The following is a 16980-nucleotide window of genomic DNA, read 5'->3' as shown; positions in this document are numbered from 1 at the left end:
CATAGAAGTCTACAGACAGACAGACAGACAGACAGACAGACAGACAGACAGAAGGAAAGAAAGAAAGAAGAAAGAAAGAAAGAAAGAAAGAAAGAAAGAAAGAAAGAAAGAAAGAAAGAAAGCCATTCTGGCTAGCTAAGCAAAAAATTCTTAAAGATAGACATACTTAAAAATTAAGCTGCCTATCTTCAGAATATCTTCCAGGTTGAAACTTGAGTATATGCAACGTGTAGATGTTCACCCACTTAAATTATCAGTTTGCAAATCTATGTGTTTATTAGGCCATAAAAATGTGCCTCTTGTCATTCATTCATTCATTCATTCATTCATTCATTTGATTTATATGCCGCCCCTTTATTATTATAAAATCCCCATTATTAAAAATCAATCATACCCACTCAACAACAACAACATACAGGGGGCTAGAGTCTAATAGCCCAAAGCCTAGCAGCATAGATGAGTCTTTAGATTCTTGCGGAAGGCGAGGAGGGTGGGGAAAGTATGGATCTCTGGGGGGAGCTGATTCCAGAGAGCCGGGGCCCCCACACAGAAGGCTCTTCCCCTAGGCCCCACCAGCCGACATTGTCTAGTTGAAGGGACCTGGAGAAGGCCGACTCTGTGGGACCTCACCAGTCACTGGGATCCCCACTCCCCATCTCCCCCACTTTTAATCCCCAGTCCGGTCTCCTCTGACCAGGGAGATAAGAAAAAAAATCTCAGCACTTCCCTCATGGAAGTAGGTGTTGACCCAAACAACATTCTGAGAAAAGTAGGACAAGCAGCCTCAAAGAAATGTTCATCGTGTAGGTCATAAAATGAAGAGCACAACATCCTCAAAAGAAGCCCCAGCTTTGTGTCTTCCAAAGACTCTGCCCTTAGGTCATAAAATGATGAGTGTAATCCAGTCAAGCACGTAGGTGGTATCCAATGCCTACCAAACATCTAATTATCTCAGAGCGGGAGAAAAGGGTGCTCAGCCCATCACAGTAAAAGGGCAAGTTATCTATTTTAATAATGGGCAAATCTAGATCCCCGATGTGATGACGCCATTTGGCTTGGATAACAATTTAGAGAGCAGGTAGCATTTCTCCTCCGATGGAGCCTCTAGAAGGCCAACCTAGAATATCAAGGGGTGGTCACCAAGGAGTCAGACCTGATTTTCCTGTATAACTAAGCTACGGGAAGGTCGTTTTTGATAATGAGGAGGCACACTCAACATAGGGGCAGGCATTAAATCCAGGTTATTATGGCCAAAGCAGAGGAGGTGCTAATTCCTCCAATGACTTCTCTATGCAGGAAGCCCAACCTGGAATATCAAAGAGTGGTCACCAAGGAGACTGACTTGATTTTCCTGTATGCTCTAAGCCATAGGAAGGTCATTTTTATAGCCAAGAGGGACAGTTAACATATGGGCAGGCATTAATGTTGGGTTATTACTGTCAAAGCAGAAGAGGGATGCTGGCCCTCAAGGCTTCTGTTTTCTCATTTCTCTGAGCAATTTTGGGGAGGAATTTCAAATGCTGGTTTGATTTTTTCTGTATTCTTTTTCAAAACTATGTGGTTGATGACAATTTTTTTTAAAACTTCAGAACATTGTATAAAATTAGCGTTCAATGTGGGTGGATCAGATAATCTCCAAGCGCTGCAAAAAAAAAAAAAGAAGAAGAACTTTGCAGGCACCGTGGACACAGAATCTCCTATCTCCAATCCTGTCCTACACAGATAGAATGCCATGGGGAGTGGACTTTTTTCTTTGTCAGGCATAAACAATCAGATGTAGAAACATAGAAACATAGAAACATAGAAGACTGACGGCAGAAAAAGACCTCCTGGTCCATCTAGTCTGCCCTTATACTATTTTCTGTATTTTATCTTAGGATGGATCTATGTTTATCCCAGGCATGTTTAAATTCAGTTACTGTGGATTTATCTACCACGTCTGCTGGAAGTTTGTTCCAAGGATCTACTACTCTTTCAGTAAAATAATATTTTCTCATGTTGCTTTTGATCTTTCCCCCAACTAACTTCAGATTGTGTCCCCTTGTTCTTGTGTTCACTTTCCTTTTAAAAACACTTCCCTCCTGGACCTTATTTAACCCTTTAATATATTTAAATGTTTCGATCATGTCCCCCCTTTCCCTTCTGTCCTCCAGACTATACAGATTGAGTTCATTAAGTCTTTCCTGATACGTTTTATGCTTAAGACCTTCCACCATTCTTGTAGCCCGTCTTTGGACCCGTTCAATTTTGTCAATATCTTTTTGTAGGTGAGGTCTCCAGAACTGAACACAGTATTCCAAACGTGGTCTCACCAGCATTCTATATAGCGGGATCATAATCTCCCTCTTCCTGCTTGTTATACCTCTAGCTATGCAGCCAAGCATCCTACTTGCTTTCCCTACCGCCTGACTGCACTGTTCACCCGTTTTGAGACTGTCAGAAATCACTACCCCTAAATCCTTTTCTTCTGAAGTATTTGCTAACACAGAACTGCCAATACAATACTCAGATATACACAAACAATCAGATCTACACATCCAAAGGATGTGCATTTTACAACACTATATTCTATATAGAATGCTGGTGAGACCACATTTGGAATACTGTGTTCAGTTCTGGAGACCTCACCTACAAAAAGATATTGACAAAATTGAACGGGTCCAAAGACGGGCTACAAGAATAGTGGAAGGTCTTAAGCATAAAACGTATCAGGAAAGACTTCATGAACTCAATCTGTATAGTCTGGAGGACAGAAGGAAAAGGGGGGACATGATCGAAACATTTAAATATATTAAAGGGTTAAATAAGGTTCAGGAGGGAAGTGTTTTTAATAGGAAAGTGAACACAAGAACAAGGGGACACAATCTGAAGTTAGTTGGGGGAAAGATGAAAAGCAACATGAGAAAATATTATTTTACTGAAAGAGTAGTAGATCCTTGGAACAAACTTCCAGCAGACGTGGTAGATAAATCCACAGTAACTGAATTTAAACATGCCTGGGATAAACATATATCCATCCTAAGATAAAATACAGAAAATAGTATAAGGGCAGACTAGATGGACCATGAGGTCTTTTTCTGCCGTCAGACTTCTATGTAACACTATTTTACAATGCAGGAATCTTCTCAAGCTGGCAGTTAGCACCTGGGCGAAACTAGATAAGGTTCAATGGCAGGTGGGGGAGGCAGGATTTCAGAATTTGTTCTCTTGTGTCCACATAGAGATTACAGACTAAGTCCCAACACTCCTCCCTTTGGCTCCGCCTTGACAGTTATGCAGGTTTGCAGAATATAGCACAAGGAAAGCATGTTGGATATGTTTGCCACTTGGCATTATTGGTAAAAATAATAAAGCGGGATGCAAATAGTTAACAAAACAAACACATAACTAAAAGATAAAATAAAAATCAATGGGAATTCTGAACATTGCTATTGTAATGCAGTGTTTCCCAACCTTGGCAACTTGAAGATATTTGGACTTCAACTCCCAGAATTCCCCAGCCAGCGTCTGCTGGCTGGGGAATTCTGGGAGTTGAAGTCCAAATATCTTCAAGTTGCCAAGGTTGGGAAACACTGTTGTAATGCATCTAGAGGGCAGGGACACTTGGAAAGAAGGTTACAGTAGTCCCTCACCTATCGCTGGTGTTACATTCCAGACCTGGCCGCGATAGGTGAAATCCGCGATGGGGAATTTATCGACTGATAGTACTTATTTAAGTATTTATATTGTAATTGTTTGGTAAGTTTTCATTGTTTTAAGTGTTTATAAACCCTTCCCACACAGTATTTATTTTAGATACAGTATTTAAATACAGTATTTACAATTTTAGATATTATTTTTTTTTAAAAAAACCTGCCGATCGAGTTCGGCGGGCTGTTTAAATCTGCCGATCGACTTCCTCAGAAACCCGCGATGAAGTGAAGCCGCAGTAGGTGAAGCGCGGTATAGCGAGGGACTACTGTACTTGTATCAAAATATTTTAAACCTCCCATATTTTGCAACATGATTTAAGCACCAGCTGGTTACAATTACTGTAGTAAGCCCTTGGTTACAAATCAAAATTCAGTTCAGGTACAGTATTACATTGCAATTGTAAATTTTGAAGCAAGATTTGAGTTAAAAATGGGAAAAAAATTACTAGAGGAGTCTTTAGTTTTTTTTCTCTCTTTTTAAATTTCAAGTATCCAATTAGGATCAGAGAGCAGGCTTTTAAAGGGGGAAGTCCCCCCCCCCCAACCTTAAAGTGATTGCGGAATTGTGAAGTTAATTGAAGCATTTGGTGTTGCCATCTGGTGATAATACAGTAGTCCCTCACCTATCGCTGGTGTTACGTTCCAGACCTGGCCGCGATAGGTGAAATCCGCGATGGGGAATTTATCGACTGATAGTACTTATTTAGGTATTTATATTGTAATTGTTTGGTAAGTTTTCATTGTTTTAAGTGTTTATAAACCCTTCCCACACAGTATTTATTTTAGATACAGTATTTAAATACAGTATTTACAATTTTAGATTTTTTATTTTTTTTTGAAAAACCTGCCGATCGAGTTCGGTGGGCTGTTTAAATCTGCCGATCGGCTTCCTCAGAAACCCGCGATGAAGTGAAGCCGCAGTAGGTGAAGCGCAGTATAGCGAGGGACTACTGTAGATGAAATGACAATTTTTAAAAAGGAATCATTTTAGAAAGGAATGGAATAGGAATAGAATAGGATAGGATAGAATAGAACTAAAACTAGAACTAGAATTAAAATTAGGATTCTTTATTGGCCAAGTGTGATTGGACGCACAAGGAATTTGTCTTTGGTGCATATGCTCTCTGTGTACATAAAACAAAAAGATACATTTGTCAAGAATCACAAGATCCTATGCTGCAATGTCCTGCCTGTCAAAGGCTACTTCAGCTTCAACCACAACAACACAAGAGTGGCACACAACAGATTCCAGCTTAATATCAACCGCTCCAAACTTGGCTGTAAAAAATATGACTTTAGTAATCGAGTTGTCAAAGCGTGGAACTCATTACCGGACTCCGTAGTATCATCCCCTAAGTCCCAACATTTTACCCTTAGACTATCCACGGTTGACCTCTCCAGATTCCTAAGAGGTCAGTAAGGGGCGTGCATAAGTGCACTAGAGTACCTTCCGTCCCCTGTCCTATTGTCTCTCCAATATCCCATATATCTTCTTTTCTATCTCTATATCCTTTCTGCTATTCTCTCATACATACATTTTATTCCTATATTTTCTCCTCTATTCTTTCTCTAATACATTTCACTCAAGCCTATCCTCTATAACCTTCATTGTGTATTATTGTGTATTGGACAAAATAAATAAATAAATAAAATAAATCATGAGGTGCTACACTTAATGATTGTCATAGGGTTCAAATAAGCAATCAGGAAACAATCAATATTAATATAAATTGTAAGGATGCAAGCAACAGGTTACAGTCATACAGTCAGAAGTGGGAGGAGATGGGGGATAGGAATGTTGAGAAGACTAATAGTAATAGTAATGCAGACGTAGTGAATAGTTTGACAGTGCTGAGGGAATTTGTTTAGCAGACTGATGGCATTCTTTTACTTTGCTCAGGTGTTATTTCTGCAGTTTTTGCAAAAGGTCCTCATGTATTTTGTTCTGCTAAACTACCTTTCCCAGCCAGGCTGACCACAGTAACTCCCTGAAGGATTTGCTAAAGTAAATACAGCTCTTAAAGCCACAGCAACTTCTTTCAGGCTTCTACAAAATCCTTAACACATCTGCTTGAATGAAAAGCAAAAACACATCTGCTTGAATGAAAAGCAAAGAGGCACCGTGTGCCCATGCAGAGTCCAAAGCACCTTTTGAATCGTTTTGAAAGCGTAACATGGAGCTGTAGAAAATGCCAGAGAACTCGCTGCAAACGCATTCATATTGTTCAAAGAGGCAGCTTTCTGGGACCGGCCTTTTCCAACAGCAATGTATAAGGGGGCAGAGGAATCCCCAGGAGCCCTGCTTCAACCCCTTCCCCCACCACCATTATTATGGACAATGATGTGAGCGTTCAAGGGATTCTCCACTGAGCCCATTTTCCTCTCCATTTTTCATTTATAATCATAACAACAACAACAGAGTTGAAGTTCTTCTAGTCCAACCCTCTGCCTAGGCAAGTGACACTTCACCACTTCAGACAGATGATTATCCAACATCTTTTTTAAAACGTCCAGTGTTGGAGCATTCACAACTTCTGGAGGCAAGCAGTAAAGCCCTTCATGGCATTGGACCAGAATATCTCCGGGACCACCTTCTGCCGCACGAATCCCAGTGAGCAGTTAGGTCCCACAGAGTTGGCCTTCTCTGGGTCCCATCGACTAAACAATGTCGTCTGGCAGGATGCAGGGGAAGAGCCTTCTCTGTGGTGGCCCCAACCCTCTGGAACCAGCTCCCCCCAGAGATTAGGATTGCCCCCACCCTCCTTGCCTTTTGTAAACTCCTTAAAACCCACCTCTGCCATCAGGCATGGGGGAATTGAGACATCTCCCCCAGGGCTATATGGTTTATGCATGGTATGCTTGTGTGTATGTCTTGCTTTTTTAAATAAGGGTTTTTTAGATATTTTTAAATATTAGGTTTGTTGTACATTGTTTTATTATTGCTGTGAGCCGCCCCGAGTCTATGGAGAGGGGCAGCATACAAATCTAATTATTAATAATAATAATAATAATAATAATAATAATAATAATAATAATAATAATAATAATAATTATTATTATTATTACTATTATTATTATTGTTGTTGTTGTTGTTATTATTATTATTATTATTATTATTATTATTATTATTATTATTATTATTCTCACTGTCAGGGAATTTCTCCTTAGAGAAATTTCTACTTCCTAAAGGCAGCTTTATGTACACTGAGAGCATATGCACCAAGACAAATTCCTTGTGTGTCAAGTCACACTTGGCCAATACAGAATTCTATTCTATTCTAAAACCATACCGGTTAGATGTGGGGAAGTTTGGTAAGGCAGCCAACAGCAGGTCGGATGTTCCTCCACCCCAATTATGACTTTTAATGATAAAAAGTCACATTTACCCATCTTGTATACATCATTGAGGGAGAACTGGGGAGAGGTTTGTTAATCTAATTTAACTAGCTCACAGCAGAATTAAATCCCTTTTTTTATTTCGCCTTTATTATTTTTATAAATAACTCAAGGCAGAGAAAACATATTAACACTCCTTCCTCCTATTTTTCCACATAACAACAATCCTGTGAGGTGGGTTGGGCTGAGAGAGAATAGCAGGCCCAAAGTCCCTTAACTTCTATTGCTCTTAAAGCAGTGGTGGATTGCAACTGGTTTGGACTGGTTCTTTAGAACCAGTAGCAGAAATTGACCACCACAATTCAGTTTTAAGGCAGGACTAGAACTCACAGTCTTCTGGTGATTGTCTCAAAGTCACCCAGCTGGTTTTCATGTCTAAAGCAGGACTAGAATTCACTGTCTCCTGGTTTCTCAGGCCAGCAAACAATGTTACAGTGGAACAAATCTAATATTAAAAGAGAAAAAAACATATAAAACCCCATCATTTAAAACCAAACAACACATACATACCAAACATAAAATATAAAAGCCTGGGGGAGGTGTCCCAGTTCCCCCATGCCTGGCGATATAGGTGGGTCTTGAGTAATTTACGAAAGACAAGGAGGGTGGGGGCAGTTCTAATCTCCCGGGGGAGTTGATTCCAGAGGGCCGGGGCCACCACAGAGAAGGCTCTTCCCCTGGGGCCTGCCAAACGACATTGTTTAGTCGACGGGACCCAGAGAAGGCCAGCTGGGATTCGTGCGGTAGCAGGCGGTTGCGGAGGTACTCTGGTCCAATGCCATGTAGGGTTTTAAAGGTCATAACCAACACTTTGAATTGTGACCGGAAACTGATCGGCAACCAATGCAGGCCATGGAGTGTTGGAGAAATGTGGGTGAATCTGGGAAGCCCCATGATGGCTCTCGCGGCTGCATTCTGCACGATCTGAAGTTTCTGAACACTTTTCAAAGGTAGCCCCATGTAGAGAGCGTTGCAGTAATTGAACCTCGAGGTGATGAGGGCATGAGTGACTGTGAGCAATGACTCCCTGTCCAAATAGGGCCGCAACTGGTGCAACAGGTGAACCTGGGCAAACGCCCTCCCCGCCACAGCCGAAAGATGGTGTTCCAATGTTAGCTGTGGATTGAGGATGCCCAAGTTGTGAACCCTCTCTAAGGGGGACAATAATCCCTCCCCCCAGGGTAATGGATGGACAGATGGAATTGTCCTTGGGAGGCAAGACCCACAGCCACTCCGTCTTGTCTGGGTTGAGTTTGAGCTTGTGATGATGAACCTATGTGATGATGAACCTATGGCACAGGTGCCACAGGTGGCACACTCACAGGCCTGGGATTAAAATAAATAAATTACCAGAATACCATATGCAACTAGACTTACAATCCTAGGTTTAGAAAGCTTAGAACTACGTCGCTTTAAACACGATCTAAGCATAGCCCAGAAAATCATCTGCCACAATGTCCTTCCTGTTAATGACTACTTCAGCTTCAACTACAACAACACATGAGCACACAACAGACACAAACTTAATGCAAACTGCTCTAAACTCGACTGCAGGAAATACGACTTTAGTAACCGAGTAGTTGATGCATGGAACTCACTACCTGACTTTGTAGTGTCATCACCTAATCCCCAAAACTTTACCCTTAGCCTATCCACTGTTGACCTCTCCCAATTCCTAAGAGGTCAGCAAGGGGCACGCATAAGTGCACTGAGGTGCCTTCCGTCCCCTGTCCTAATGTTTCTCTCTTACTAGTATCATGTATATAAATATTGTTATATCTTTGTATACCACCAATACATACTTGACAAAATAAAAATAAAATGAAATAATAAAATGAAATAAAATGAAATAAAATGAAATAAAATGAAATAAAATGAAATAATAATAAAATAAAATAAAATAAATGCATTGTTCTTCCGATTGCTGTGAAGCAAGAGGTGTGCGTGTGTGTGTGTGTGTGTGATTTTTGTGCAGTATTTTTTTCCTCTTTAACTCAGTTGCAGAAATATTATGCAAGATTCTTGCTTTCCCAGAACTCTGCCATCTAGGGACAATCGTACAATCTGCAAGATAGAGAGTCTAGACATTACCCAGCAGAATAATTAGCACATTGTAAATCAGTTTGTTAAATGACCTGGGTAGTAACTCCTCCTTTGTTGGCTAACTAGAATATGCTCTGATTTCCCCACATTTAAGGAAATTGGTTTAGCCAAACTTCACCAAAACACACATTCCTCCTCCTTTCTTCCCAAACAATGGGGAAGAAATGCACATGAACACTTGAGACTCATCAGTTAAACATTGTATACCAACACCATCCCCTCACCATCAGTGGTGCAATATAAAATAACACATTAGTGGTGTAATTACCCTAATCTGAACAATATAAGCCACAGAATAATGGTTGGTTATTTGGAGTGATTAGATTTGTAACACACTGACTCAAATCATGCTAATCACATTACAGAATAATAACATTCAGTTCTCCATTCCTTCTTTATTGAAAAGGATAGTAGAGGCAATATTTGTTCACCTCCCAATACTGTATTGCTTTGGGGGAGATTGGCAGGTATACCAATGTAATTAATAAAGATCAGTATGATTAATTCTGGTGGTATTTAGTTGGTATTAGCCATGGCTTTTCATTTCTATGGCCTGATTTATAGAATAAATCACAATTGGCTGAGTTTATGCAACAAAGCCATAATATACTTGCTTGCTTGCCTTTAGCGATTGGTAGGTAGGTAGGTTAGGTAGGTAGAGAGATAGGTAGGTGGGTAGGTAGGTAGGTAGATAGGTAGGTGGGTAGGTGGGTAGGTAGGTAGGTAGGTAGGTAGTTATAATATTAACACTTGGTTTCAGCTTAGTACAGTGATCCCTCGATTTGCGCGTTCTCGATTAGCGCGAAATGCTGCAACGCGGTTTTTCAAAAAATATTAATTAAAAAATAAGTCCGCGTTTTTTTTGCTATACCACGGTTTTTCCCACCCGATGACGTCATACGTCATCACCAAGAGTCACTTCTCTGTCTCTTTCTTTCTTTCCTGTCACTATGCTTCAATCATTTTCTCATTTCTCTTTTTTCTCCCCTTTTTTCTATCATTTCTCTCTCTCTTTCTTCCTCTCTCACACTCTCTTCCTCCCTTCTCTCTCCCCCCCTCCACTTGCCCACGAGAAGAAAAAAAGCAACCTCTGCCGGGCAGCTCCCCTTGTGCCCCCGCTTTGTGCCTGCCTCTTTTGGGGATTTTTTTTTCTTTTCCTTTTTCCGCTGGCGGCGGGAGCTGTTGGGGAGGGCTCTGCCGGGAAGGCCTCTCAGCTGCAGAGCCGAATGGGGGCGGAGGCAACAGCGGAGCCCGGCGCTGGGGCCATGCGAGGCTGTTCATCCAGGGGGGCGTGGACTGGCAAGTCGCCCTCCTTTCTCTCTCTTTCTCAAGATCGCTTGCCGCTTGCCTATTGCAGCGAAGGAGGCGAAGCAAGGCTCCAAGCTGCAAAGCGGCAAGCGGCAAGCGATCTTGGGGATTCCCCTTTGCCTGGGCGGCGGGAAGACCAAGGGAAGGTTCCTTCAGCCGCCCAACACCTGATCCGCTCCGCAGCGCGGCAGCAGCGAGGAGCCGAAGATGGGGTTTCCCCTTTGCCTTTACCCCATCTTCGGCTCCTCGCTGCTTCCGCGCTGCGGAGCAGATCAGCTGTTGGGCGGCTGAAGGAACTTTCCCTTGGTCTTCCCCGCCGCCCACACGCAAACTCCACCATCTGCGCATGTGCGGCCATGAAAAAAATGGCGCACATGCGCAGATGGTGGTTTTTACTTCCGCACCCAGTATAACGCGGAAATCGGTTAGCGCGGGAGGTCTTGGAACGTAACCCCCGCGCTAACCGAGGGATCACTGTATAACGTACAAATTCGGCATTGTTGTTTTTTTCTCCAGAAAAATGCTTTGAGTGAATTTAGCTGCCATGACACGTTCTAAAAATCAGATTATGTGGCTACTTTCAGGTTACACAGACCATCACTTTTCAGGTCCTAAAATCACTGTCTTTTGATTCGTAGGTGACAAAATGTGTCCCACCACCTTTTTACCTGGATCAGCCCTCCATGTGTTGCTGCAAATCCAGTTTCTTAAATTCAAGATTCCTACATTCCTTCAAGAAAAAATCACTGGCTTCATGTAAGCTGCAGGTTACATCTGTGCCAGCACCAAGTGATTGTAACATCATATTGCACAAAGGACAGTGAGTGGCAATCCTTGAGCAAAATCAGTCAGCCCACAGAACACAGTTTTACTACTAAGGAGTAGTCAAGGATCTCTTTGGGCATTGGTCAGAAGGCAGGCTGTTGGACTAAAAACAGTTTTCTACATTTTGATGCATTCTTACCTTTTTTGACTTAAGTTAAGTACTATGCCCATCATCTTCAATCCACAGGCCATCTATTCTGCTACCAAGAATAATGAGAATTGTGATCCAATGCATTTACTAAGAACCAGGCTAGGGAAACTGGAGATAGAATTGGGATTTAGGTGATTTAGAGACCAATCCTTCCCTTCCTGTTCATTTGAATGCATTTCACCTTTCACCTCTTCAAGATATAAATAATAGTCATTTGTCAGGAATAGTGGAAAAACCCAGAGTTTTAGCAAACCTGGTAGCAGAATACAGTGGTACCTCGAGATACGAGTTTAATTCGTTCCGGACCTGGGCTCTTAAGTCGAGCAGCTCTTATCTCGAACGACTTTTCCCCATAGGAATTAATGTAAATAATTTTAATTGGTTCCAGCCCTCAAAAAACTCACAAAGTTAGTCTAAATTATGCAGAAAGACAAGTTTTTAATGAAGAAATGTACATGTACATATAAATGAATAATGAAGTTTCTTTCACTTAACTTGTAAACTTTCTTAAACTTTTAAATTTACATATGTTCAACTTCTCTGCCACCCAATCCTGTAGGACAGAGGTCCCCAACCCTTTTTGCACCAGGGACCGGCTTTAAGCGATCAAGAGAGGAATGGGATAAATGAATGGACGGAGGGTGGGAAGGAAGGAAGGAAAGAGGGAATGGACAGGAACAGAGGAAGGAAGCAAGGAAACTTATGAAAGGGGAGAGTAAGAGAGGAATGAGTGAAGGGAGGGAGGGAGGGAGGGAGGGAAGAAGGTGGGAAGGAGAAAGAAAAGAAGAAATAGAGAAAGGGAAGGTAAAAGAGAGAAAGAAAAAGAGCTAACTTCCGCGTTCAGCTTCAGGAGACAGCTGCGAAGCCGCGCGCATGTTTTAAAAGGTTGCAGCCGGCCTGGGGGGCTCGGGGGGGTGCTGGCAAGCCCCCCAGGCCAGCTGCAAGCACCCCCCGAGCCCCCCAGGCCGGCTGCAACCTTTTAAAACACGCGCGCCACTTCGCAGCTGTCTCCTGAAGCCGAACGCGGAAGTTAGCGTTCGGCTTCAGGAGACAGCTCCTTGGCGCTCGTATCTCGAATTTGGGCTTGTAAGTAGAACAAAAATATCTCTCCCCTCCCAGCTCTTATCTCGAGTTGCTCGTAAGTAGAGCAGCTCTTATGTCGGGGTTCCACTGTATTATCTTCTCCCAAAGAGGCAGATTCCCGGGTTTTGGGAGGGCTACACAACCAAAAGGTAGATTACAGGCAATGAAGCAAATGCAAATAAATTGTGGCTGGGTTTCATCTGTGCTGCCCTTTAAGATTACATTGTGGGGCCATGATTGCTTAATTCCCCTAGCATGGTTCCCAGATGCTAAACAATTGTGCTAGAAGCTCAACAGTTGCAATGAATGAGGATGTTAAATCAATTAAATTGCACAAAATTTATTTCCTGAGAAATTATGTAGGGTTTGTTTTTTAATCTTTTTCTCTTGAATGTGTTTCCTCTGGCCTTCATGCAAAATTCATTCATTCTACAATAATCTGGGTTTTCATCAATCTCTCAATGGAGGAGTCTTCTAAAAATTCTTGTCTTTCATTCCCCAAATCCTGAGGGCCCATAGCCAATCAACATATTGGCTGAGGATTGTTAGGGCTTGCCCCAGCTTATCTAGAACCCACCAATACAGAGAGGGCTCCTTCCGAAAAATTAAATGAAGCTACTCTTAGAGAAGAACCAGGGCTTGATATATATAGTATAAATAATTTTTTGCTTCTGCTATCAGTTACATAGGTAATGAAGCTCTTGCTGGGACTAAAGTCTCCGATTGATAGCACTGTCAGTGCCCTTTGCCCCAACTGAGGAGCCCAGAGTTGGGTGTGTGTGATTAGAAAACTCTCTGGCATACTTTCATTCCTTTTGCAAGAGAGTTGTGATCCTGAAGGGGGGGCGAGGGGGGGGGAATTCCTTGAACACTACAGCAAGCAGACAATTCCAGGGTAAGGAAATTCTCCATACCCCTTAAATCCAAAGCTTCAAAGAAAGAAATCGAGCCCAGGTTCCTTTTGTATTGTTTGGCTTAATCAAGTATAGTATCTAATTTTCCCATTATCTATTCAACCCCCCCCCCCCCCAATGGGACATCTATGCATGGTGTCTTAACAGCATAATCAGCAGAACTGTGGCAGTTCCTAGTCAGTACACCTAGATTTCAGTGCAATTTTTCATGGTCCCTAGCTATGGGAGAGAGAGATAAGACCTTGTTTTTATTCTTGGCAGAATCCTGGCCTTGCTGGCTGGCTGTTGAGCCGGAGGAATGGCCTTAAACCTTTACCCATATAATCAGAGATATATAAGCCACCCTGCTTTCCCTCTTTAAATCTCCCGGCATCCACTTGCAAGTCGGGAGACTTTTGCAGAGGAGGCTCATTGACTTAGCAGACTCGGGAAATCATCTTCTCAATGGCCAAGGTTCACAGGAAACATAGCTTGTAATTATTTTATCTAATTATTCTTATCCAGGTCCATAGAATTCGGGGATAAGGTCTCTGTCCCAGGCTGTGGGCCTGATTAATCCCATTTTGTTCCTCCTCAAATCCTGGTTCCTGGGGCTTGAAGCACAGTTAATGGTCTTCTCCTGTGTTTTTTTTATATTTGTTTGTGTGTGTTTGTTTTGTTTTATGCCTTCAGGTGCCCTTTCACCATGTGGTTTTGGTCTTTGCTTCCTGTGTTCCTGGCTACAGTGGGGGTTGTTGGCTTCTGGACTGTGTGAGTAATAAATGCATGGTGGGGCAAATAGGGGGAGGCTCAGGCACATATGGGGAAGAGAAGCACAAATTATATTTTGTGTTGGGAGTGGGGAAGTTCAGGAGTAGCAGAAAAGTCCAATTGGGCTTGAACTCATGCCTCATGAGGAAAATGGTGGGGAACTGGGTGATTGGGGAGATTGGCAGGTATACCAATGTAATTAATAAAGATCAGTTTGATTAATTCTGGTGGTATTTAGTTGGTATTAGCCATGGCTTTTCATCTCTATGGCCTGGTTTATAGAATAAAACACAGTTTATGCAACAAAGCCATAATATGCTTGCTTGTTTGCCTTTAGCGGTGGCTGGCTGGCTGGCTGGCTGGCTGGCTGGCTGGCTGGCTGGCTGGCTGGCTGGCTGGCTGGCTGGCTGGCTGGCTGGCTGGCTGGCTGGCTGGCTGGCTGGCTGGCTGGCTGGCTGGCTGGGTAGGTAGGTAGATAGGTAGGTGGGTGGGTGGGTGGATAGGTACTTATTATATTAACACTTGGTTTCAGCTTAGTATACCATACAAATTCAGCATTGCGGGGAACTGGGTGAAGATATGTTGCCAAGTATGGTCAGATAAGAGATATTATAGCCCACAGTTGAACTAATGTTTGGGGCAAGAGGTCAAAAGAGACCCTCCCTAGTCTCTTGGGCTCTAGTGAAGAGGCTGGAGAATTTTGCTTTTAGGTTGGCAAAGTAGCTGAAGAAGTAGCTCATCTGGTCTTATTTAAAAAATTGGCAAAAAAAGTTTTTATAACAATGGGTGGGAATCTTTGTTCTTTTCCTGGGATCTAGGAAGATGGATTCTTATAAAAGACCTGACACATTACTACAGGAGAGTGCTTTTGCCTCTCTGAAATGAGGTGTACCTACTCTAACATATAATTAAGTCTGCTACCTCCCGTTCTTTTTTTTTAACAACAGTGATACCTCTATTTAAGAACTTAATTGGTTCTGTGACCAGGCTCTTAAGTAGAAAAGTTTGTAAGTAGAAGCAATTTTTCCCATAGGAATCAATGTAAAAGCAAATAATGCGTGCAAAGCCATTAAGAAAGAAATAAAAGCTCAGAATTTGGGTGGGAGGAGGAGGAGGAAGAAGAAGAGGAGGAGGACAGTTGCTGCCCAGAGCGAAGGGAGCGTTTATTTTCTATGGGTGCTGATAGAGGCTTATTCCCTCTCCAAGCGCCTAGAGAAAGGAAAATGATCCGTTCGCTCTGGACTGCCAAAGCCACTTTAAGCACTACCGAAAGGCTCCTCTGCCCAGAAAAGCCCGAGATGGCCAGGATTAAAGGGGGAATGGTAGGAAACTGGACGGGCCTTCGTGCCGCTCTCAAATTTCCTGGGAAATATTTCTGGGCTCGGGTTCTTAAGTAGGAAAATGGTTCTTAAGAAGAGGCAAAAAAATCTTGAACACCCGGTTCTTATCTAGAAAAGTTCTTACGTAGAGGTACCACTGTATAAGAATAGTTTGCTCTGCGGCTATTCCAAGTAGGCTGTCCTGTTAATTTCCTTTGTTGAAGGAACAATAAGATGTATAATATGATGTTGCTTAATAAGATGCGTATCAGGCAGGGGTTCCTACTTACTGCCACTACCATGCACTCTGCGCACAGCCCCAAGTGACCAGTGGGCACGCGCATGCGTCCAAGCAAGATTTTGTTTCTGCACATGCGCAGGAAGCAAAATCTCACAAGGGGACACACACATGCAGTGAAGGGCTACCAAAATTTTTATGACCGCACTGTGGGCATAGCTTATGCAGGACCCCCTGCATTTTGTTTCAATATCTTTCAGTGCAAATTGGGTGCTCTGGGGTGGAGCTCCATTTTCACTACCCCACTACATTCCCCCCATTCTGGGCAGCAGTAGCAGTAGCAGTAGCAGTAGTAATATTATATTATTATTATTATTATTATTATTATTATTATTATTATTATTATTATTATTATTTGTATGCCGCCCCTCTCTGGAGGCCCATAAATAGTCTGGTCCGATGCCATGTCGGTAGCCCATCCCTGCGCGCATGTGTGAGAGTTCTGTGGGAGGTTTTTTGGCTGAAATCTTGCACATGCACACACACTGCAAGAATTTGCTTCCTGCACATGCGCAGAAGCAAAATCTCATTCGGACGCCCGTGCGCGCCCGCCGGTCACCCAGAGCTGAGTGCGCAGCTGCATTTTCGCTACCAGAGCTGTGGTGTGGCCCATTTCAGCGTCTGTCGGAAGATGAGGAATCTCAGATTAAGATTCCAGCCCCAGCTGCTATCTTTCCTTCGCAGCTTTTCAAATCTCTCCTGCTTAAAGCTAGAGTATCCACGGGGCTAGCCGGGCAAGAAAAACAGGCTACTTCTTCCTCAGATCCTCCGGAGGAAAATCTACTACTGATGCATATGTTAAGAAAGCAAAATGGGCAGGACCTCACGTTTGCCGATTCAATTATTAATGTTTTAATGGTATAAAAAATAGGATTTATCTTTAATCTTTAATTAGGCCTCTTTCCACAAAGAATCTTTCTGTTAAAATGCTCTATAACTGGAGTTAAATGGACTTACTTTGGCATAATTGTGCAATTCGGTGGGAATTGTTGCATCTGATTGGCAGTACCGTTTCTCTAGGACAGTGATGGTGAACCTATGGCACGGGTGACACAGAAGGCACGCGGAGCCATATCTGCTGGCACCCGAGCCGTTGCCCTGGCTCAGCTCCAACATGCATTTGTGTGCCAACCAGCTGGTT

At 42.7% G+C, this 16980-nt stretch overlaps 1 protein-coding gene across 12 annotated transcripts in view; it reads left to right on the top strand.

The window, feature by feature from the left end:
* Window positions 1-16980, top strand: part of TMEM150B (transmembrane protein 150B) — a 35382-nt gene that overhangs the window by 3790 nt on the left and 14612 nt on the right. For 4 of the 12 annotated variants that reach the window (XM_070729936.1, XM_070729935.1, XM_070729938.1 and 1 more), the window contains exons 2-3: window positions 11138-11255; window positions 14145-14222. In XM_070729936.1, coding sequence (XP_070586037.1) covers window positions 11138-11255; window positions 14145-14222 — 196 coding nt within the window. Of the gene's footprint in view, window positions 1-11137; window positions 11256-12663; window positions 12708-13146; window positions 13454-13797; window positions 13946-13987; window positions 13999-14144; window positions 14223-16980 lie in introns of those variants that run through there. The other 8 variants (XM_070729943.1, XM_070729946.1, XM_070729945.1 and 5 more) reach the window with 8 other exon arrangements.

The sequence above is a fragment of the Erythrolamprus reginae genome, chromosome Z, assembly GCF_031021105.1.
Source record: "Erythrolamprus reginae isolate rEryReg1 chromosome Z, rEryReg1.hap1, whole genome shotgun sequence".
Classification (NCBI taxonomy): Eukaryota; Metazoa; Chordata; class Lepidosauria; order Squamata; family Dipsadidae; genus Erythrolamprus; species Erythrolamprus reginae.
Note: the sequence above shows the minus strand (reverse complement) of the source record. Positions and strands in the feature narration are given on the sequence as shown.